Source organism: Protomyctophum bolini (genome assembly GCF_963924005.1).
Source record: "Protomyctophum bolini genome assembly, chromosome: 1".
NCBI classification, from domain to species: Eukaryota; Metazoa; Chordata; class Actinopteri; order Myctophiformes; family Myctophidae; genus Protomyctophum; species Protomyctophum bolini.
Window position 1 is genome coordinate 29,761,886 of NC_137862.1, and position 23,965 is coordinate 29,785,850.

At 42.9% G+C, this 23,965-nt stretch overlaps 1 protein-coding gene across 1 annotated transcript in view; it reads right to left on the reverse strand.

The window, feature by feature from the left end:
- LOC308318506 (CD82 antigen-like) overlaps window positions 1-23,965 on the reverse strand; it is a 52,311-nt gene that overhangs the window by 13,339 nt on the left and 15,007 nt on the right. The window contains exons 2-6 of the mRNA XM_080768084.1: window positions 21,397-21,471; window positions 19,674-19,746; window positions 9,118-9,242; window positions 7,173-7,247; window positions 595-690 (exon numbers count right to left, since the gene is read on the reverse strand). Of these exons, the coding sequence (XP_080624210.1) occupies window positions 595-690; window positions 7,173-7,247; window positions 9,118-9,242; window positions 19,674-19,746; window positions 21,397-21,459 (432 nt within the window). The 5' untranslated portion in view covers window positions 21,460-21,471. The remainder of the gene's footprint in view (window positions 1-594; window positions 691-7,172; window positions 7,248-9,117; window positions 9,243-19,673; window positions 19,747-21,396; window positions 21,472-23,965) is intronic.

The following is a 23,965-nucleotide window of genomic DNA, read 5'->3' on the forward strand; positions in this document are numbered from 1 at the left end:
TAATGTTAGTACCTGTCCCTCAGTCTCACCAGATGGTTATCTGGTATGGGGCCGTATTCCTTTGTGGGCTGGAGGGCTTTTGGGGGCTATTAACCCATTTAGGCCTGACGTCAACATTTTTTTAAATGTCTTCTAAAACCTCATGTTTCTGTATCAGTGGTGCTCAATATTTCATGTCAAGGACCCCAAAAATTATATGTACCTGAAAATATGTTGATCCAGGGACCTCTCAGAAGCAAAGATTTGAGTTTAAAACGTTTGTGAAAATGTGGCTCATCTTTGAATGTATATTCTTTCAGAGCAATTTTACAAAAATAGCAGATCTACAAGCTCGTAGCGCGGTACCGAGTGCCGCTCTGCGAGCTTGTAGATCTGCTATTTTTCACCAAAGGGTTTCCCGCCCAAAATGGATTAAGAACACCAGTACAATGTCTCAGTGTCAAACTGGGGGTTTCTATTACAATGACAAGTCATGTAAGTTTGCTCCTTACTCGAGTAAAAATGCTCATGCTGAATTCTTGTCTTGCCTCGCCTCATTAATGTATTGTTCTGCTGAGCATGTACAGATCCTGCAGATTCCCTTAACAAGCTCACCTTGCGCTGGATGAAGTCCCAGGCCTGTTCAGTGGTCGTGTTCTTGCCATAGTTGTCCAGGACCTGGCGTACGATCTTGGACATCTCATCGTTGATCTGGAACATAGAGAGGGTGTGATACTGTGATGTGATGCACAAGAACATAAAGAGGGTGTGATACTGTGATGTGATGCACATGAACATAGAGAGGGTGTGATGCTGTGATGTGATGCACATGAACATAGAGAGGGTGTGATACTGTGATGTGATGCACATGAACATAGAGAGGGTGTGATACTGTGATGTGATGCACATGAACATAGAGAGGGTGTGATACTGTGATGTGATGCACATGAACATAGAGAGGGTGTGATACTGTGATGTGATGCACATGAACATAGAGAGGGTGTGATGCTGTGATGTGATGCACATGAACATAGAGAGGGTGTGATACTGTGATGTGATGCACATGAACATAGAGAGGGTGTGATACTGTGATGTGATGCACATGAACATAGAGAGGGTGTGATACTGTGATGTGATGCACATGAACATAGAGAGGGTGTGATACTGTGATGTGATGCACATGAACATAGAGAGGGTGTGATGCTGTGATGTGATGCACATGAACATAGAGAGGGTGTGATACTGTGATGTGATGCACATGAACATAGAGAGGGTGTGATACTGTGATGTGATGCACATGAACATAGAGAGGGTGTGATACTGTGATGTGATGCACATGAACATAGAGAGGGTGTGATACTGTGATGTGATGCACATGAACATAGAGAGGGTGTGATACTGTGATGTGATGCACATGAACATAGAGAGGGTGTGATACTGTGATGTGATGCACATGAACATAGAGAGGGTGTGATACTGTGATGTGATGCACATGAACATAGAGAGGGTGTGATACTGTGATGTGATGCACATGAACATAAAGAGGGTGTGATACTGTGATGTGATGCACATGAACATAGAGAGGGTGTGATACTGTGATGTGATGCACATGAACATAGAGAGGGTGTGATACTGTGATGTGATGCACATGAACATAGAGAGGGTGTGATACTGTGATGTGATGCACATGAACATAGAGAGGGTGTGATGCTGTGATGTGATGCACATGAACATAGAGAGGGTGTGATACTGTGATGTGATGCACATGAACATAGAGAGGGTGTGATGCTGTGATGTGATGCACATGAACATAGAGAGGGTGTGATACTGTGATGTGATGCACATGAACATAGAGAGGGTGTGATACTGTGATGTGATGCACATGAACATAGAGAGGGTGTGATACTGTGATGTGATGCACATGAACATAGAGAGGGTGTGATGCTGTGATGTGATGCACAAGAACATAGAGAGGGTGTGATACTGTGATGTGATGCACAAGAACATAGAGAGGGTGTGATACTGTGATGTGATGCACATGAAAACCAGAGCAAATACACTGTGTGGGGCGAGAGTTGCCAAGTTGTGTTCTCTCTATAAGAGTTGCCAATGTATTCTGTCTATATACAGTTGAACAGTGTTAATTTCATCGACTGAAACTAAGACTACCTTTTTCCACTGACAAACTAAATGGAAACTAAAGCTATGCTGACTAAAACTAAATATACTGACAATTTCGTAAACAAATAAAAACTAGACTAAGATGTTATGAAGGGACTAGTAGACAAGAGGCTAAGTCATTTTACAATTAGTTGCATGCTGAAAATAGAAGATGTACAAGCTCACAGCGCGTCACAGTGCGACGCGTTGTGAGCTTGTATATCGGCTATTTTCAGCAAGTGTAAAAACTGTCATTACGACGGCATCAAGGCCCGCCAAAATACAATTTGGTCGACTAAATTAACTGCAGATTTAGTCAACTAAAACTAGGCTAACACTAAGACATTCCAGGTGACCAAATTAAAACTATTCAAGAGACAAACTAAAATCTGAATTTGCTGCCCAAAAACAACACTGGATGTGATGTGAAGCAAGTTCACATGAAAAAACAGAGAAAATACAATACCATATGTGGGGCAGGAGCTGCCAAATTGTGTTCTCTCTATAAGAGTTGCCAATGTATTCTGTCTATATACAGTAGAAGGGGGGGGGGGAATAGAAATCACTGTGCCTTATCAAATATATACGAACGACATGTCAACAGAAAGGCCTGAGAAAACTTTCAGGTAATCCTCTTCTTAATCCATATCAAACAAGGAGTTTGCTTCGGCCTCCTGTTTACAATGCGTCTCAGTGTGAGACAATTGAACATGTGATTTTGTCCACACCAAAACAGTTATTGTGACATCAGAGTTACAGTAAGTTTGGGTTATCGTACACATGATGGTGTGGCTCTTTAGAGGCAATCTCTCTAGGAGAGGGTCTGTGTGTCCGTCTCTGTGTGTGTGTGTGTGTGTGTGTGTGTGTGTGTGTGTGTGTGTGTGTGTGTGTGTGTGTGTGTGTGTGCGTGCATGCGTGCGTGCGTGCGCGCATGCGCGTGCGTGCGTGTGTGTGTCCGGAGCCAACAACCCAACTAGCAGTTTGCTACATGGGTTGTTGGCTCCGGACAGCTAGACAGCAGCTAGCAGCTAGACAGATATCAGCGCTGAATGCCTTGTGCAGACTGCCATTAGAATGCCTTGTGCAGACTGCCATTAGAATGCCTTGTGCAGACTGCCATTAGAATGCCTTGTGCAGACTGCCATTAGAATGCCTTGTGCAGACAGCCATTAGAATGCCTTGTGCAGACAGCCATTAGGCCACACATAGTCTGAATGCCTTGTGCAGACTGCCATTAGGCCACACGTAGTAATAATAATTTGCGCACCTGTAAAGACGAAATGGAAGTGGGGGGGAGTCGAGTCTCCCCTTCCGCTTTATATTTTACTCGTGATAGTAGATAGAAGTATTTATATTTTACTCATGATAGCTCTGCCGTTGCTCCAAACTGTATGACGGAAGTATTTATATTTTACTCATGATAGCTCTGCCGTTGCCCCAGACTGTATGACGGAAGTATTTATATTTTACTCATGATCAGAGCTTCCGTTGCTCCAGACTGTATGACGGAAGTATTTATATTTTACTCATGATCAGAGCTTCTGTTGCTCCAGACTGTATGACGGAAGTATTTATATTTTACTCATGATCAGAGCTTCCGTTGCTCCAGACTGTATGACGGAAGTATTTATATTTTACTCATGATCAGAGCTTCTGTTGCCCCAGACTGTATGACGGAAGTATTTATATTTTACTCATGATCAGAGCTTCTGTTGCCCCAGACTGTATGACGGAAGTATTTATATTTTACTCATGATCAGAGCTTCCGTTGCTCCAGACTGTGTCTGTATGAAGGAAGTATTTATATTTTACTCATGATCAGAGCTTCTGTTGCTCCAGACTGTATGACGGAAGTATTTATATTTTACTCATGATCAGAGTTTCCGTTGCTCCAGACTGTATGACGGAAGTATTTATATTTTACTCATGATCAGAGTTTCCGTTGCTCCAGACTGTATGACGGAAGCATTTGGAAATAGCGAGAGGCAATAGTCTGGCAACACGAGACTAGGCCACACAGTACACATTTTTATAATAAGGTTATTGTTATCAATAAGTGTTTTGCCATTGCAATATCTGCAGGCCCAAAAGTGGTTCCCGGCCCACAGGTTGGGAATCTCTGGAGTAGGGAGCTGGAATTCCTACTTTTTCCATCATATTGTTGATATCTGACAGAAAGCTCATATCTTAAGTTCCCCCCCCCCCCGTAAATGAACTTAAGAGTGTCACACAAAAGTAGTAGAAAATAGCAGATCTATAAGCTCAGAGTCACAATGCCTTGCAATGTGAGCTTTTCCGAATGATCATCAAAACGGAACATTTTGGACTTACGAGTGTTCCATCTCACATGAACGACATCCTCCACAGATGCTGTGTGTGTGTCTGTGTGTGTGTGTGTGTGTGTGTGTGTGTGTGTGTGTGTGTGTGTCTGTGTGTGTGTCCGTCCGTGGGGAGAGTAAGCTACTGTAGATCACTCAGTGTGTGTGTGTGTGTGTGTGTGTGTGTGTGTGTGTGTCCGTCCGTGGGGAGAGTAAGCTACTGTAGATCACTCAGTGTGTGTGTGTGTGTGTGTGTGTGTGTGTGTGTCCGCCCATGGGGAGAGTAAGCTACCTCACAACATCTGGGCTCAGCCTCCTGTTTTATCTCAGCCTTCAACACGTTGTGCGCTACCACTATAATCCACAAGTTGGCGCCAGTGCCAAATAAATCCGCGCTATGAGCTTATACAAAACCTGCCGCCCCGGATGTGATAGCGTCCATTGTTGAGCCAGAGACTCATTACAGGGGATGCATCAACGCGGATTGCTTTCACTTTCTTAGCGTGATCAAAGTTTACACTTTTATAAGGTCTCAAAGATCGCAGTTTCTCTCATTTTGAAGACTATTAAGCGTGAGCGCGGCCACGTGCGTGTCGGATCCGTGTGGAGGCCGTTTAACAAAAAAAAGCAAAAAAAAGTTTTAATTAAAGAAAGACGTAATTTCACATTCTGGCACAGGTGGGGAGGAGGGGAAATTAACGTAATTGTGCGTCGCTGGCCTTTATTGGGTTAAGCTGGGGATCCTGATTACTTGGAACACATCCCATCAAGTAAGTGTGTGTGTGTGTGTGTGTGTGTGTGTGTGTGTGTGTGTGTGTGTGTGTGTGTGTGTGTGTGTGTGTGTGTGTGTGTGTGTGTGTGAATTACTATACTTCTAAGGGCTAAATGTCCCCGAAGGTATAGTAGAATTTAAGAAACAGACATTGTAAGGATTTCTTGTCCCCTGTCCTCACGAAATAAATGGTTGTTTTAATTATTATTATTATTTGGGGAGTTGGGGTTACAATTAGAGACATATTGAGGTTGTGAGTTAGAATTAGAACATTTAAAGGTTTAGTTTAGGGGATAGGGTTGGAGTTCTGCCTAATTTGCATCAGCGTCACCGGGTCACCGCACGCACCTGGTTAACAGGAGACTCTACCGAGTTCATCTGTTTCCGGGGAATGACACCTTAGGGTCAGGGTTCAAAATGCTAAAAATGCTGTGTGTGTGTGTGTGTGTGTGTGTGTGTGTGTGTGTGTGTGTGTGTGTGTGTGCGTGTCAGTCTGTGAGTTATTTTTTTCAGCTATGTTTTCCGTGCTTGCAACCACACTAATTCACAGTCCTGTGCATGTGTGTACGCACGTACTGTAAGTATGTGTGTACTGTGTACACACATACTGTATGGCGCTACAGTACCAAAACCATGGATGAGAGGTTTAATTTTGGGTGTATTGTTGTCAACGGGGCATAGTGCCTCCATTGTGGGAAGAACCAAGAAAAACTGGTCCACTAGCATTTATTTACACAGGAGGTTTAAAGTGGCAGCGACTCGCCATCCACGCCCACACACGGCATTCAGAGAGGCGTGTACAACGCTCTCTGCCAATCCAACACATTTAGACCTGAGGACGGTTCTTAGAAAGAATGTCTTGAAAATCCTGTTAATCTGAAAGAATATATACAGAACTCAAAGATTTGAGGCACATTTTCACGATTTTTACACCTTGAGTGACAGGCTGGCCAGCCAATCAGAAAAAAAGGTTGACACTACATCGCAACTATACTGCTACTGTGGGTGATTGTTTTTCAAGCCAGGTGTAAAAAAAGTACAGAGGCAAATCACGTCCGCGTTACAAAAGGCCAATACATGCTCCTTCCCAAGTTGGGGGAAAAAAACAACCTCCACTTCGGACAGTCTTTCCGAACTAAAAGTTCGGAGAGTCTGGAGATCTGGGGGTGCACAAGGTTCTGAGAAAAGGTTATCGGTCCACCCATCAGAAGTGAATGTGGTTAGGGTTAGTCCCCGTGACCCCTAGGGTAGGTACCCTCACATGTTCTCCCCGTGTCCCCTAGAGTAGGTACCCTCACATGTTCTCCCCGTGTCCCCTAGAGTAGGTACCCTCACATGTTCTCCCCGTGTCCCCTAGAGTAGGTACCCTCACATGTTCTCCCCGTGTCCCCTAGAGTAGGTACCCTCACATGTTCTCCCCGTGTGCCCTAGAGTAGGTACCCTCACATGTTCTCCCCGTGTCCCCTAGAGTAGGTACCCTCACATGTTCTCCCCGTGTCCCCTAGAGTAGGTACCCTCACATGTTCTCCCCGTGTCCCCTAGAGTAGGTACCCTCACATGTTCTCCCCGTGTCCCCTAGGGTAGGTACCCTCACATGTTCTCCCCGTGTCCCCTAGGGTGGGTTCCCTCACAAAAACATGCAGTAATCCTGGTCTCTAAACTACCTCCCCCTGGCCTGATGGAGGGGAAAGGAACTGGTCGGAATACCGTGTTCCTTCCATGCGCTACGTCCGGCCGGGGATTGGGGAAACTCTCCCCGTCAGGTGAAAAGAAGCAGCTTGGACTCCTCATGCATAGAAGGAAGCATGAGGTCAGTCCGCTGTCCCCCCCAGGTTGGCAGAGGAAGTGTAGCACCGAGGATTACATTAGATGATTGACACTGGGTGAAAATGGGTTGCAAAATCGTGGGATCAAAAATTTGAATTGAAAGTGAATCCACTCACCGTGTCTTTCTGGAAGTAGACGAGAGCACCGGCAGTCACCTGAGCGATGAGGATGAGCAGGAGACAGGCGAAGTACTGAGGGAATGATAGAGAGAGAGAGAGGATCACACTTTGGAGCAGTACTGGAGCTTTCTGGGAATTAGAACGTCCCAGGGTTCAATCTTTGGCTCCACTTGGGACCATTTTTTTCCTATTTTTTTTATCTGGGTGGGGGACACAGCTGAAATCAGTGGTGAGCTGGCGGTAGGGCTGTCCAGGGCGCCACCCCGGTAGTTCAGACACTGCACGCACTGTCGCACGCCCCCCACATGCAATTCAAATGAGCTTTATGCACACGCGTGACGTACAGCCCTACTAGTTAAAAACTCCACAGCACACCACTGGCTGAAATGCCCTTGAGCAAGGCACTGAAACCCCTAATGCTCTGGTGGAGCTGCTCAGTGGCCAACAGTATAACGTGCCTATCAGATGGGCTGCGATTAACACGCCTAGTAATACATTTTTAATGAGAGACCTGTGTTGTTCTTTTTTTGTACACATGGAGAAGTTGAGTGTGTGCGTGCGTGTGTGCGTGCGTGTACAGGCCAGGGCGTTGAAAAAGGAGCACTCATGCTCAGCATACCTACCTAACCTGGGTAAATAAAGCTAAAATAAATAAATAAATGTTCAGGTGTCCTCCATGAGTCACTTTTGACTCATAACGACAGTACAGCGAGACAATCGAGACACACATGAGACAACATGATGTGATGAAATGAAGTAAGGTGGAATTCACAGAGTCCCACATGAACTAATGTGAGTCACTGAACAGCAATACTGTCCCACGCTAACTCTAATGATGCACTAGAAGCATACATGGGCAACTGGCGGCCCCCGGGCCACATGCGGCACCCACCATCACTTTTTGCCAAATATATATATATGTTAATGACGTTTCGAAGATTTATAACACTTTCCTGGGGGTCTTTATGTGTGTAATATGTGGTTTTAGATATTTTAGATTTTAGCTGTGAGCCCAGTGTCTCCGATGACGTCATGGACACTGGGCTCACTTACTTCCTGGACTACATGTTGTCTCAGTAAGACAACTCTCCCCCTATCCACAAGGAGGAGCAGTGCCCCAAAGCATTATGGTAATTGTAGGCCAGGAAGGAAGTGAACCCAGTGTCCATGACATCAGAGACAATGGGCTCACTGCTACAATGTAAAATATCTTTAACCACATATTACACATGACCCCCAGTGAAGTTTCACTTAATATCCCATTAGTAGTAGCTGAATGACTTATTAGAATTGTTCTTTTTTCAGTCCAATGTATTTGCATTTAAGTTCATAAAGTTAACGTAATAAAAAATAACAAAAAATAATATATATATATATATATATATCTGCAGTTTGGAGGAAACCTCATAACTCCAAAATGTACATTTTGGAGTTATGAAGCAATACTGAAGCAATACTGCTTCATCAAAGTTGGTGTTGTAACTTTATATATTGTCAATTACTTAGAGGGGGAGCAGTGGTGGAGTTAGTTGCTTTAGCAGACATTTTGAGGGTCCAATGGAGTTAAGAGGTTTTGTCCAAAGCACTATTTACTATACTTTCCATTGGTTCAATACTAACAGACGTAAAGGGTGTTCAATAGCACCGATTTATGCCAAAAAATAAATAAAATAAAATAAAAAATGAAGTTAAGGTTTCCTCCCGACAGCAATATATTCTGGATTTCAATTCAAATATAGCAAAAATAGCAGATCTACAAGCTCAAAACGCGTCGCAGAGCGACACGTTTTGAGCTTGTAGATTGGCCGATATTCACTCCCAAATGACTTGATCGGTGATCGGCAATTTACCCTATTTTATACCATTTAAAGTGGTATAAAACTAAGTCAATCAGATAGTATAATATAATTTTGCATCCTCATAGATGTAATAAAGAACTCACCAGGCCGAGCAGGCAGCGGACCTCATAGATGGCTCCCAGACAGCCCAGGAAACCCATGAGCATGGAGAATCCTCCCACTCCTATCAGGACGTAGGAGGCCACCTTCAGAGCCATGGAGGAGTCCTCTGCAGAAAACACAGGTGATAATATGCAGTAGGTTCAATAAACAGTAAAAAGTCTCTATACTGCCCCCCCTGGCCAGCCCGGGGCACCTGATGGAGGAGAAAGTAAGGAACTGGTTGGAATAAACGTGTTCCTTCCACGTGCTATACGTCCAAGTTCCAACCGGGGAACCCCGATGTAAAGCAGAGATACCCATCACCTGGTTATGTATGAATTAAACCCATTCAGGACGGGAAGCCCTTATGGTGTTTTAAGCATGTTATACTTTAGCTATTGAAAAACAGAAGATCTACAAGCTTGTAGCGCGGCACCAAGTGCCATGCTACAAGCTTGTAGGTCTGCTATTTTTTGAAAAATCTTGAAAATGTGGCACAAATCTTTGAATGTATATTCTTTCAGAGTAAACGTTTTTTTTTTTGGGGGGGGGGGGGGGGGGGGGTGTTGTTCATTCAACATTTTCAGATGGGGGTCGGCGGTCAATTACATGTATTTTTGGGGGTCCTTGATATGAAAATGATTGAGAACGACTGACATAGAAACATGTGGGTTTTCAGAAAACTGACATTTGTAGAATCTTTTCTCATGTCTAAATGGGTTAAATCAATAATTTGATATGGACCATAACACCATAACGATGATTTAATTGGCTGATCAAAGTACATCATTATCGAAGATAAAAGTGAAGGCTAGAAAAGTGAAGACGCCAAAAGTGATTGGTCCGGAATGACATTTGTGATGATTTGATTGGCTGAGCAAGGAATGTGATGTATAATGATAAGAGTGCCCCTCACTTCACAATGGGTGTGATTTTTTATTTATTTGAATATTGGCAGCAAAAACATGCCAAAAATGTCTTGCAGTCGATCCGTTGAACTGAATTCTTTACAGGTCTGTAACTCTTGAGCGTACAAATGGAACCAAATGGACCCATCCATTTATACTCTCTCAAGAGTTATGGGGGTCCTTGAAATAAAAAGAATGTGTCAGAACCAATGCTCTGTTCCATCAATTCAGGTTTCATTTGTAGTCGTGTGCAAACATTTGGACGTTTTAAAAACTTCTGGATCCCACTGCCAACATCACCACACATGAGCCTGGAGCGTGGAAAACCTTGATTTCATGTTCACTAGTGCCAAAGCCTGTAAGCGGCTACAGTCACCGATGAGATATCTTACTCATTCCGGACTAAGTTCCAAAGTGTGTGTGGAGATAAATTGTGGAGGGAGAGAAGTATTTGTGTTGGCATGTTGAGGTGTGCGTCGCTCTGCCAAACATCCCCGGGCTCTCCAGAAAGAAAGAGAAAAAAAATACAAAATAAAATCAGAGAGGGATTGTAACTTAGTACACTTCCAGAAGTCTGGAGACGCTATCCAGAACCGCAAAGAAACGACTATAAATAATAGAACTAGATTTTGGAAGGCATAATCTAAACTCTGCAAAAAAAACAAAACAAGCTCTTCTAAATTACAAGTAATTATAGTAAGATACAGTAGGCCAGCTTGGCAAAGGACCAGGAAAACCGGTGCCGTGTCATTAGTCAGAAGGTTCATTGTTCCGAAATTACTATCCCTATCTCTAAACCTAAACCTAACCGCAAGCACGGGAGCAAACCTAAACCTAACCGCAAGCACGGGAGCAGTGCATGTTCGGACTAACGGGACTTCGGATCTATGGGAAGGTCCCGGAAAACTAGATACGTTTAGAGCCATCCGTCCATCTTCAACCGCTTATCCGTAGTCTGGTCGCGGGGGCAACAGCTCCAACCAGAGAGCTCCATGCAGACTTCCCTCTCCAGAGCAACATTAACCCATTTTGGGCGGAAACCCCTTTTGGTGTTTTAAGCATTATATTATACTTTGGCTATTGAAAAATAGCAGCTCTAAAAGCTCATAGCGTGGCACCGAGTGCCGCGCTATGCGCTTGTAGGTCTGCTATTTTTGAAAAATCGTGAAATGTGGCGCAAATCTTTGAATATACATCTTCTTTCCGAACGTTTTTAACTCAAATCTTTGCTTCTGGGGAAGTGCCTGGAACAACATATTTTCAGATGGAGGTCGGTGGCCAATTACATATATTTTTGGGGGTCCTTGACATGAAAATGTTTGAGAACGACTGACAGAAATATAGGTTTTTCAGAAAACTTATTTTAGAAGATTTTTTTAGAATCATCCTCAGGTCTAAATTCGTTAATAGTAACTTCCTCCTACGGGATCCCGAGGCGTTCCAAAGGCCGGTGAGTCGATGTGATCCCTCCATCTGCTCCTTGGTCTGCCCCGGGATCTCACTCCACCCCCGAGGCATCCTAACCAGATGCCCGAAACCACAAGTTCGTTTAGTTTACATGACGTTTAGATTCATTGACAAAACTCTAAAGGTTCAAAGCAGATGGCCCTATCTTCTATAAAGTTGAAGAGGTGGGTCTGTGCTGGGTACTGACGATCAGAAACCCCATATCAGCGATACCGGCAGAGGTTTACAGTATTTTGCTGACAGCACGTTGCGTATTCAGGTTTTGGCTGGCGGAGAGCCCGTGAAGGAGAACACTCCTCATTCTGCTCATTTTGTGTCCTTTTGAAAAGTGTTTCTGTATGCATTTTGTAAAAGGAAGCATATTGCCAGAACCTTGATTTAAAATAAATAAAATGGATTCACAGGCTATGCTTTTGACCGACCCCACTTGGGACCCCGACCCATAGTTTGAGAACCTCTAGACCATTTAGACCTGAGGCTATTTTAGGTTTCTACAACGGTATAACAGAACACCCCCCCCCCCTTCTCCCTCCCCCTGTTCTTGATGCCTCCCAGAGAGTTTGGAAAAGGAAAACACCATAAAATGAAAACAAATAAAAAAGTTTCACAATTTCTTTTGCAACAAACCTATGGGGAGAGGGTGGGGGGACGGGGCAAAATATGGGAGTTGTGTATAATAAACCAGCCGTCCTCAAAGTGGGATCCACGGGGCGGGGACCCCCAGGGGTCCTTGGAGGAGAGGGGGTTCCAGTGGGTCGGTCCCATCCCAGCAAAATCAGTTAGCAGCAAAATCTTTTTAACCACTGAAAATAGCAGATCAATACAACCTCACAACGTGTCATATCACGACAAAATATTTTCAGAAGGTGGAGGTCCATGGGGCCAAAGAACATACGTATAATCTGAACTTGGGTGTACTTGACAGGAAACGGTTTGAGAAGAACCACTGTCTGGCATATAAACACAGAGGTATTAGTAGAGCTCTGACTGAAACAAACACGTCACTGCGCTGATGCTTGTAAATGTGGCATGATCTTGAAAGGCTATAAAGAACGATACATTCCACCCCAGGCTCTGCCAGCGGACTGGCCTTGAGGGGAAACGTAGACTCCCCCTGATCACTGAACCAGAGGCTGATGGCCGCGAACCCAACCGCTCCAACCCAAAACAAAAGGGGAAGTATGGAGTTTATGATGGAAAATGTGGAAAAGCCAGGAGGGGGGTGGGGGGAATGAAGGGGTGTGTGTGTGTGTGTGTGTGTGCGTGTGTGTGTGTGTGTGTGTGTGTGTGTGTGTGTGTGTGTGTGTGTAACTTAAGACAGCATTTTATGTAAACATAGCACTATATAGTATATATATGCATAGTTTTATTTGACAGATATTCCACTGTTACGTTCTTAACTTGCACGTATGATTCAACTACTTTGTATGTATATGATGTATTGCCACTTTTTGTTCTTGCTTAATGTAAATCGCTCTGGATTAATGCCTAAATTGAAAATTGTGTGTGTGTGTGTGTATGTGTCTACAGTATACTTGTGAGGGCCACACACACACACACACACACACACACACACACCTCCAATCCCATAGTCGCTGTCAGGGGGAAAACCTTGCATGTGTTTTACTTGTAGGGAATTAGATTCCAATGGATTCAATGTAGTTATTATTTAGTCACAAGCTACTGTTATTTGCATCAATTTATGAAAAATAAACATAAGAATGAAATATGGAGATTTCTGCCTGTCAGGGGAGGGCAATATGACCCCAAGTCAGGTCAGTGTCAGAACCAAGTTACCAACGTATGTGAACTTACAGCATTCACCACCACACACACACGCATGCACAGCCCCCCCTCCCCCCCACGCACACACACACACACACACACACACAATTAACCCCCACACACACACGCACAGCCCTCGCCCCCACACACACACGCACAGCCCTCCCACCCACCCACACACATACACACAGAGCCCCCCCCCCCCACACACACACACACACACACGTATGCACAGCCCTCCCCCCACGCACATACACAGTACCCCCCCCCCCCCCTCCACACACACACACACGCACACACATTCTCAACATCACATGACTGTGAGTGACTCACATTTTATGCTGCAACAGGGCTTGAACAAACAGCACTGCATGGACACATCACCAGCAGCAGCAGCACTGATTTCATTCCTCACTCACACACACAGCCAGCAGCTCATTGACTCAACCTCATTGTCGATTAATGCTATGACGAAAAATGTTCGTCGACTATGCTTTTTCACTGACGAAAACTAAATGGAAACAACATGAAAACTAAGCTATGACTAAAAGTAAGACTAAATATATTGACAATTTCGTCAAACAAATAAAAACTAAAATGTTAGGAAGGGACTAGTGGACAAAAGATCCAGTATAAGTAAGACGCACATCCTTTTACATGTGGTTGCATGCTGAAAATAGCAGCGTGTCACAGCACGACGTTGTGAGCTTGTAGATCTGCTATTTTCAGAAAGTGACAAATGTGTCGTTAGGACGGCATCAAGGCCCGCCAAAAGACATTTTAGTTGACTAAATAAACTGTAGATTTAGTCTAAAATCTTACATTTAGTGATTATAATGTGACTAAAACTAAATGAAACTATTCGAGAGACTAATGACTAAAACTAAAATAGAAATTTGCTGCCAAAGACAACACTGCCAATACTGTAAGAGGTCATGCCATTCAGCAGGCCCTGTCTGCATTACATAACCGACACTACCTTCATAAATGTAATCATCCGTTCTTATACCTCACACTGTAACTATCTTTGATTCCTTAGCATAAAAAGTGTTAAGTTAGGACTTAGGAGTCTAAATCGGTGGTTTTCAACCTTTTCATTTCAAGGCCAATTATTTATCCAGCATTTTGAGCCATACGGAACCACCATTTGATGACATTTAGCCTCTCAGACCCAAGAACATTTTGTTTTTCGATCAAGACAACAATTCTTCTAAATTCTCTAATCGCGGAGACTTCTTGTAAATGTTCATGAAATGGAGGTACAATTGCAAAGGGGTGATTCTTCAAAGGTTAGTGAAAAACTTTGGCGGGGAAACGATATGTATTAATATGGATTATTATAGAGCGTCACACAAATAATTAGAAAGAAGAAGAAAATGGCACATTATAGTTTTTCTTCTTTGTAATTACTTGATTGGTCCAAAATATTGGATCATGGCTGATCTGTTTCTTGTTGGAACACACTTATATGTTCCAAAATGTGACATTTACGATGTAGTATTGAAGTGTAATTTTATTTCTGTCTCTTGGCCAGTTCCCTCTTGTAAAAGAGTTTCTATGTGTTTTTACTGGTTAAATAAAGGTTAAATAGAAGGAAAACAATATATGACGCAATAGATAGATGGCATTTCCAATAAGAATAAACTGACCATAATAGTGGCCTTTAGCGGCAGCCATGTCAACACTTTGGTTCTCTGTCATTGTGTATGACAATTATCATCACCAAGTGAAATGGCACGATCGGTAACAGGACAACTCACCCCTTTTCCGTTTTCCTCCCAGAATTTTCCCCAGTGAGGGGTGGGAGAGGCTGGACAGCAGACGACTGGACTTTGAATTTCTCTACCTATAAACTTTCACGACAGCAGACAGCCTGAGTACAAATATAATTGATATAAATATAAATATAAATGAAAAGGCTACTACAGTGAAGTCAGTTCAAGAAGTTGTTATAGGCTATGTGGGGATTATCTGACAAGGTACCATTGAGTGGGCAAAACCATCATTGTGGAAAATTCCGGGATTGTTGTCCAGTATTCAGCACGATCGTGACAGCCCTACTCAGCACCAACTGTGACACTCATCTTATATATGGGAGCCACCATTCAATCAACACATCTTATGTCTGGACCACTGTCCCTTTATGACACCACCCACCACCAACCCAGAGAAACTAAATACAATTAATGAAAGAACTCTTCCAGACACAAACTCTATCTATGCCGTCTATTCTGTCTCCTCCTTCTTTTCTTGGCTGTATCAGTGATGTAGTGCAAGGCAGCGTGTGTGTGTGTGTGTGTGTGTGTGTGTGTGTGTGTGTGTGTGTGTGTATATGAGTAAGGCCCTGGGTATACTGGGCTGATGTGTGATGCATGCTGATGCGAGGACACAGGGCAGAATGAGCCCAGTGTCTGAGGGGAGGAACACCTGCAGATCAGCCACAGACGAGGAGACAATGTCCTCACTAACGCTCCCCGAGAGAGAGAGTGTGCACAGTTGCACACACTCTCTCTCTCTCTCTCTCTCTGGAGAGTCATACTCTGTGACACTCTCTCCTCCCACTGACACCCTCTCTCTCTCTCTCTCTCTCTCTCTCTCTCTCTCTCTCTCTCTCTCTCTCTCTCTCTCTCTCTCTCTCTTTATTACACTTGCACACTGTCTATATTTACATCTCTCTTTCATTTCTTAAAGGGCCACTTCACCCCTTTTGCAACCAGATCTTATTTTAAAGGTATATTTAGTGATTCACTTTCAGTGATTTTTTGTGATAATCCTCCCTACTATAAAGTGTGCTGCTGACCATATAATTAGTTCCTCCCTCCCTATCCGCAGTGAACCAAAGGTCAAAAGGTCAAAAAACCCTAGTTTCGGTTTTGGAGGCGGGTGATTAAGCCTTCATCCAATCAGGATAGAGAGGGGCCTTCCTCCAATCAGGATCGAGCGGGGCAGGCTTTGGTACGCGTGCTGTTGGCCTGTTGGCCTGTTGCGTTGTCGTCGTCCCCCCCCACACACACACACCCCACTGTAGAGTGTGTGCATGTGCACATCTTGTTACCGGCGCAGACCGGATTTATTGAATCATTGAATGCTCCTTTAATGATGTTTGGGAGACAAGAAATACTTTCCTGGGGTTTTTATGTGTGTAATATGTATTTTTTGATATTTTAATATTAATTAATAATAATTTAATTAATAATAAGTGTCCATGGACTCCATGATGTCATGGACCCTGGGCTAACTTACTTCCTGGACTACATAAAGGTATATTAAAACTCTTTCAGCGCCACCTGGTGGTCACCAGTTTAGGCTTTGGTTGCCAATTCGCCCATTATAAAAAAAGAAAGACATTTTAATTATATTATGCATGTAATGTGCATGTCATTAACTGTACACCAGATTAGAGGAATTTTCAAAATATGGATTAAAAATAAAATAAAATCGTCTTAACGACCGTGGCAATCAGTGCATAATTGGATTCAGCCCGTCTTAACGTTATGGCACTTAAACTGATGTCTGCTGTGTTGCTTTTATAGAAGTATCTAAAGAGCAAAAAGTACGTTTCTGAACATGCCAAATATGGCGAGACTGTCTACCGTTTCCTGTCTGGCAGCCAAATCTTCGATACCCCCGGAACAGAAACGATACCCGCTGCTGTTTCAATTTGTTATGAGCTGGTCAAGCTTGCTCCATTCACTGCTTTGTATTCATGTAACTTCCGTTGCGAACATGACACTTTCTTTCTTCTCTAAGCTTCCTTGGACTACATGTTGCCTCAATAAGAAAGCCCTCTCCACAAGGAGGAGCAGTGCACCAAAGCATTATGGGAATTTAACCATTATTTTAAACTTCAGGTATTAAAAAATAGCAGATCTACAAGCTCGCTTGATTATTTCATTTGTGTTACTTACTTACTTACTTGCCACCCCTGCCTGGCGTGACATGCATAAGATCTGGTCATCTCAGGCCAGTCAATTAATTAATACCTTTGCAACGACGATATTAATGGTAAGTACATACAGCGTTATGTACAAAAATCCGAACTAACCCTTTAGAAAGGTTGAGAATTACCTACATATCCAATGCCCTCTTTACTGGTAATCAGATAAGGGAAACAGGAAGTGTGTAGCACTTCCGTAAGATACATAACCGCAGCCTGTACTATACATACATAATGTGCAGAACACCTGATGCCTGTGTTGCTTAGATGTCGTCTGGGTTCGATAAATTTAACACATTTAGACCCGAGGACGATTCTACAACATGTCTTCTAAATACTGACAGTTTTCTGAAAAAGGCCATGTTTCTATGTCAGTGGTTCTCAAACTATTTCCCTAAAAATATATGAATTTGGCCGTCGACCCCCATCTGAAAATATGCTGTTCCAGGGACCCCCCTCCAGAAGGAAAGATTTTAGTTAAAAAAGCTATGAGCTTGTAGATCTGCTATTTTTCCAACAGCTAAAGTTTAAAATAATGGTTGAAACACCAAAAGGGGTTCCTGTCCAGAATGCGTTAAAAGAAAGAAAAAAGAAAAGAGAAAGGGAAAAAAGAGAAACATAGGTGATGTCACATTGCGATGCATTGCGAGCTTGTAAAGATCTGCCATTTTCACCCCGTTATGACGACATGTATGCCCAGAACAGGGATGATAGAGTTACAGTGGTTACAGTTACAGAGGCATAAGAAGCAATAGTGGAATCTTTCATGGAGGCAGAAGCAACAGCCAGACCACAACACCGGTGTTTAGCAGTTCTCATTGTGGAACCATGGAAAATACACTTAAGCGAAACATTCACGCACGCACGCACGCACGCACGTGCAGAGAGTGTTAGGGGCAGGGGCTTAAATCCCGTAAGAGGGCACTTTTGGACAAAAATAGCAGCTTGTAGATCAGCTATTTTCAGGGCCCAACCCAGCGCTAGTGGAGATGTGGTGTACGATATGGATTTCTAAACTAATTTGTTCAACACAAAATACTGTGTTCAAGTTCAGGAGACTGAATGCTGCCTTCCGGCATGGCATGGAAAGGAGAGGAGGGCATTTGCATTTCTTCAACCAAAGTAAACGCTGCATTCGTGGTCTGGAGAGAGCAGTTGTTTTACAGACGAGAAAAAGGGGCAGGGGCTGAAGCCCCCTTTGATGTCTATGTGTGCACGTCCCTGCGCGCACGCACACGCACAGCCTGCGGCGTGTTAATCATGGGTCCATTGGTTGCCCTACATGTGTTGCTACAAGTGGATTAGTGGGAGAAATCCCAGTGGGCTTTAAATCCAGCCTCAAAAACATGTTCAATTGGATTCACGCCACATGGCTTAGAAATGAATCTGAAAACAACGAACATACTGTATAAGGACCATACTTACAACAGGTTGAATTTAATGAACCCATTTAGACCCGATTCTACAAAATGTCAGTTTTCTGAAAAACGTATGTTTCTGTGTCAGTGGTGCTAAACCTTTTTCATGTCAAAGACCACCAGAATTATCTGTAATTGGCCGTGGACCCCCATCTGAAATGTGTTGTTCCAGGGACCCCCCCAGAAGCAAAGATTTTAGTTAAATACGTTCACTCTAAAATAATATATATTCAAAGACTTGCGCCACGTTTTCACGTTTTTTTCAAAAATAACAGATCTACAAGTTCGTAGGGTAGATCTTCTATTTTTCAATAGCCAAAGTATAACCGTCCTGAATGGGTTAAAATATATATATTATATATATAATAAAAAAATGGGGGTCCCCCGGAGCTCTATAGTAGATCAGTTGCCCTGGCCTACACTAAAATGTCTCCAGCGGAAATAGCGATCTACAAGCTCACAGTGAGCTCATAAATATGGAAGCTTTTGAAAACGACACAAAGGGTCCATAAATATACAAAACAAACAAGAGCAACAATAAAAACACAGATCTAATGTTGTAGATAATATATTTCTACTGACTTGTTAACCCCAGGATAGGGAGAGTAGAGCTCATTTTTAAATCTAACAATCTACGTAAAACGTCCCACTAAATATAACCAGTCTATTGAAGTCAGTTTGCATCCACGCAAATCTTTTTGCCAGGTTTATTGTTGTCCAATTTATTGTTGTCTCATGGATTTATAATACAGTACGTCACATATTCAAGCCAGGTGATGAGCAGTGTTGATTCCGTCGACTAAAACTGAGACGAAAAGTGTTCGTAGACTACTTTCTTCCACTGAGAAAAACTAAATGGAAACTAACTGAAAACTAAGCTATGATGACTAAAACTAAGACTAAAATCTTATATTTAGTCGACTAAAACTAGACTTAACACTAAAACATTCCGGGTGACTAAGATGTGACTAAAAGTATTCAAGAGACTATGACTAAAACTAAAATCTGTTGCCAAAAACAACACTGGTGACGAGGACACTTACGTAGTACAGCGAGGAAGCTCTGATTGTCCAGTAGCAGCCACAGTCCAAAGCCCATGATGATCGCTCCAAACAGCTGCAAGAACAAGAACACATGTAGAGTCATGTCAATATGACTCCTCTGTCTGCAGGAACACATGTAGAGTCATGTCAATATGACTCCTCTGTCTGCAGGAACACATGTAGAGTCATGTCAATATGACTCCTCTGTCTGCAGGAACACATGTAGAGTCATGTCAATATGACTCAAATAATCAATTTAATTGATTACAAAACATATATATAATAATTAATAATCAATTTGGAGGGAAGAATTTATTAGAATATTGTCCACAAACGGTTCCAAAATGTCCAACAGCATCACACGGCATGACAACGTCATTCGTTATACGGCGAGGTATAAAATAAGTAATCAGACTTAAGTAATCAGATCATGTTTAGTCGATTATTTAAAAGATATCGCTCGCTAAAATAACTCACTTTCAACATTATTCGATTAATGGAAAAAGAAAATAATCCGATAGTCGCAGCCCTATAGTCCTCTGACCGTGCACTTACAAAGCTATGCAATGTGCATGCCTTCACAATATGCACACACACACACACACACGTCTGAGACGCTCTCTCTAAGCCTAACCCAACTCATTTTATCTGTGCCACTGTACGACGGCCATTATTTATTCGGCATTTGCGCCACGAACCACCAATTTGATGAGATTTTAGCGTCTCGGATCCAAAACGTTGAATATTTTGTTGTCATTGGATAAGACTGTGTCCACAAATACATGCCGTATTGATGTGGTGATCAAAATAACAATTCTTCTACGATCTTCTAATTGTGTCGACTTCTTGTAAATAAATAAAAATCACACCCTTGTGAAGTGAGTGGTGCAACTCCGTGTGGGGGTCCCCGGAAGTTCAGGGGGCCGGGCCGATTCCGGCGAGCCGCCCCACGTCCAAAACAGTTGAGAAATGACAGAGTTACTGTGTGGGGGTTCCTCTACTGTACTGTACTGTCACTGTACTGTACTGGCACACCCAAAATCATCATATATACAGTTAATATGTGCGTGTGTGTGTGTGTGTGTGTGTGTGTGTTAGGTTGCGCACAGGTGGTGAAAAACAACTGTGCTACTTTCGTGCTCATATACCCACCCAGCCAGCCACCCGCCCACCCAGCCACCCACATAGCTCCATAAATAATGCACCACTCAATAATGTCGATTTTTAACAATAATTTTACTCTTTGAGAGCGTAAAATGAAACCAAATGGACCTGGAAGGGTCCATTTGGTTACCAACTCTCCATCATTTAGCTGCATTGGGGACCACCTGGAACCCCCTCAAGGCCCACTGGGTGGTCCCCGGACCACTGGTTGAAAACCACTTCTCTAAGCCTAATCCTAGCCCCTCGTTCACAGAACTCATTTTCTCTGTAGTGAAAGAGTACGACTCAACTCAAGCATTACATCTGCAAGGCACTGTAATTAACAGAGAGAGAGAGAGGGAGAGGGAGAGAGAGAGAGAGAGAGAGAGAGAGAGAGAGAGAGACACACACACACACAGACAGTTAAGAGGACAGACAGACATACACAGAGAAAGGGACGGAGGGGGAAAAAAGCCTGATTTATGCTCAAATAACTGATTTGGGTGCCTAATGAATGAGCAGCGTTACCTCACACACCCACCACATTCATGAATATTCATGAATACCCCAGTATACTCACAAAGAAGATGAGGTTGAAGAGAAACAGGAAGTACTTTGTCACCATCATGCAGCCTTTCGCCATGATGAGAGAGATCTGCAAAACGGAACAAAAACACTGCATTACAATCAGAATAACGATGCTAGATCTACGGACTATGGATGCACGATTCATCGGTAGCATAGTCGTAATTGGTCATATGGGCCATAAAAAAGCCATATCTGAATCGGAACGGTCTCAAAATTATACAGATTATTTAATCGGTTTTCACCAGCAAAGAATAAATTAAAATTAAAAACAATTCTACGTTTAATTTGTGTACTCATCTCATTCAGTATAGTCATTAAGTTGTGAAAACAGACACTTGGAAAAGAGTATATGCTATTTATTGATTGATTTAATACTTAATTAACAGGCTTTGGGCCAAGCCCCTATAGGGCCTATAGGCTTGTTTCCATTGTGGTCCTCTGTATAATATCGGAATCGGTCAGAATCTGTATCGGCCGATATGACCCTGCAAATAATCAGAGATCAGTCATAATTTCATAATCGTGCACTTCTACTACAGACATGAAATTTAATTTGAACACAACTGTGTCGGCTACTTGGACGCTGCAGTACTTTTGCAGAGGTAAATACGTTTGTGGAAGCAGTGGACATTCCTGGAAATTGTGACCGTAGGTCACAGTTTACCATGAAAACCTGCATTGCATGTCAGTCCGTCAGTCAGTCAGTCACGCCTCGTGACACGCTCCATATATGGCCCTATCCAATGCCATATCTGAAGATCACGACACTGACTTCATCCAACCCTGGATACTACTAGCCATACATTGAGAAGACTGGTTTATGTAATGTTGTAATTCGTGACAGCTCTACACTTCTTAGCGCTCTTAAACCCCATTCATTCCTAAGAGTTGAACACTGTGCTCCGTCCAGCAAAGCAACACAGTCAGGCACCACAAATGCTCTGTGGGCTTGTGGGCAAAGTTCAGCGTGGCTGAAATCTATCTGACCGGAGTGACCGCCGCACGCTATGAGGAGGGGAAACTGAAGCACCATACAGTAGATAGATAGGCCAATCTAAGATTTAAAAAAAGGCGGTGATCCAAAAGAAATTGCAATAGTAACTAGTAATCGTTCAACGTTTTTTTATGATCCGGCCATAGCCACTTGCCCAAATGTGATGACCTCATCACATTTATGAAGACGGCTATGGCCGTTTTTAGCCCAGGGAGTGGTTTTCGTGTGGAACTAATGCTTGCAATTTATTCGGAAACATGAATAACCCTTATAGTTTGACATGTCACATGCTACTTAACCCATTCTGGGCGGGAACCCCTTTTGGTGCATTATGTTATACTTTAGCTATTGAAAAATAGAATATCTACAAGCTTGTAGCGCGGCACTATAAGATCTGCTATATCGTGAAAATGTGGCACAAACCTTTGAATATAGATTATTTCAGAGCGAATGTTTTAACTCAAATCTTTGCTTCTGGATGGTCCCTGGAACAACATATTTTTAGATGGGGATCGGCGGCCAATTTGGGGGACCTTGACATGAAAATGTTTGAGAACCACTGACATAGAAAAATGGGGTTTTAAGAAAACGGTTAGGATTTAGTAGACATTTTGAAGAATTGTCCTGAGATCTAAATGGGTTAAAGCATAATTCGAATTTGAAATGTTTGCCTAATACTGTAGGTTTTCAGGTAACCCAACGTTCAACCACTGAATTTAATTTACCATGATCCACAATTTATAGAATAATCCATTTTGAATAAAGCCCTATCCACACCAAAGGGTCACCATGCAACTCCTTGGGTCCAAATGGTTGCAAGAAGTTAACGCTAAGACCGTCTCGACCCTTTGGTGTGGTTTGGGCCATTGAATTCCACGTGTTAAATCACTAGGGTCAACATGGGCCAACGTGCAACAAGACATTTAAAACAGTCTTGACCCTTTGGTGTGGTTAGGGCCTGCCATCAGGACTGAGGGCTGCCATTTTCATCCTGTACTTCTTTTAGTTTTAATACATCATAATAATATGATAAACAATAATGGACTAGAAGACTGACTTAATTGTTTTATCCTCCATTGTTGTTGCCCATTGTTGTCCCTTTATCATTGCATGCATTATAAGTGTACTTTATGAAAAACCTCATGTTCCTATATCAGTGGTTCTCAAACTATTTCATGTCAAGGACCCCAAAAACAATATGTAATTAGCCGCCGACCCCCATCTGAAAAAAAAGAATGTTGTTCCCAGACAAGCTCATAGCACGGCACTCGGTGCCGCGCTATAAGCTTGTAGATCTGCTCTTTTTCAATAACTAAAAGGGTGTTCCCGTCCAGAATGGCACAACAGCTGCTTGTAGGTACAGTACAGTAGGAAGGCAATAGGTACAGTCAGTGTATGATAAACATTAGCCCTATATTGGCTCGTATTCCATACATTACATTTACGTTTCCATACATTAGGTTAATTAGTCCCAGGTGGGAAATTATTCAGTTGTCATGACAGTGCCGCTGTTATGAAACACATTGCACTGTACTGTACAAGCAATGTGTGGAATATCAGCCAACGC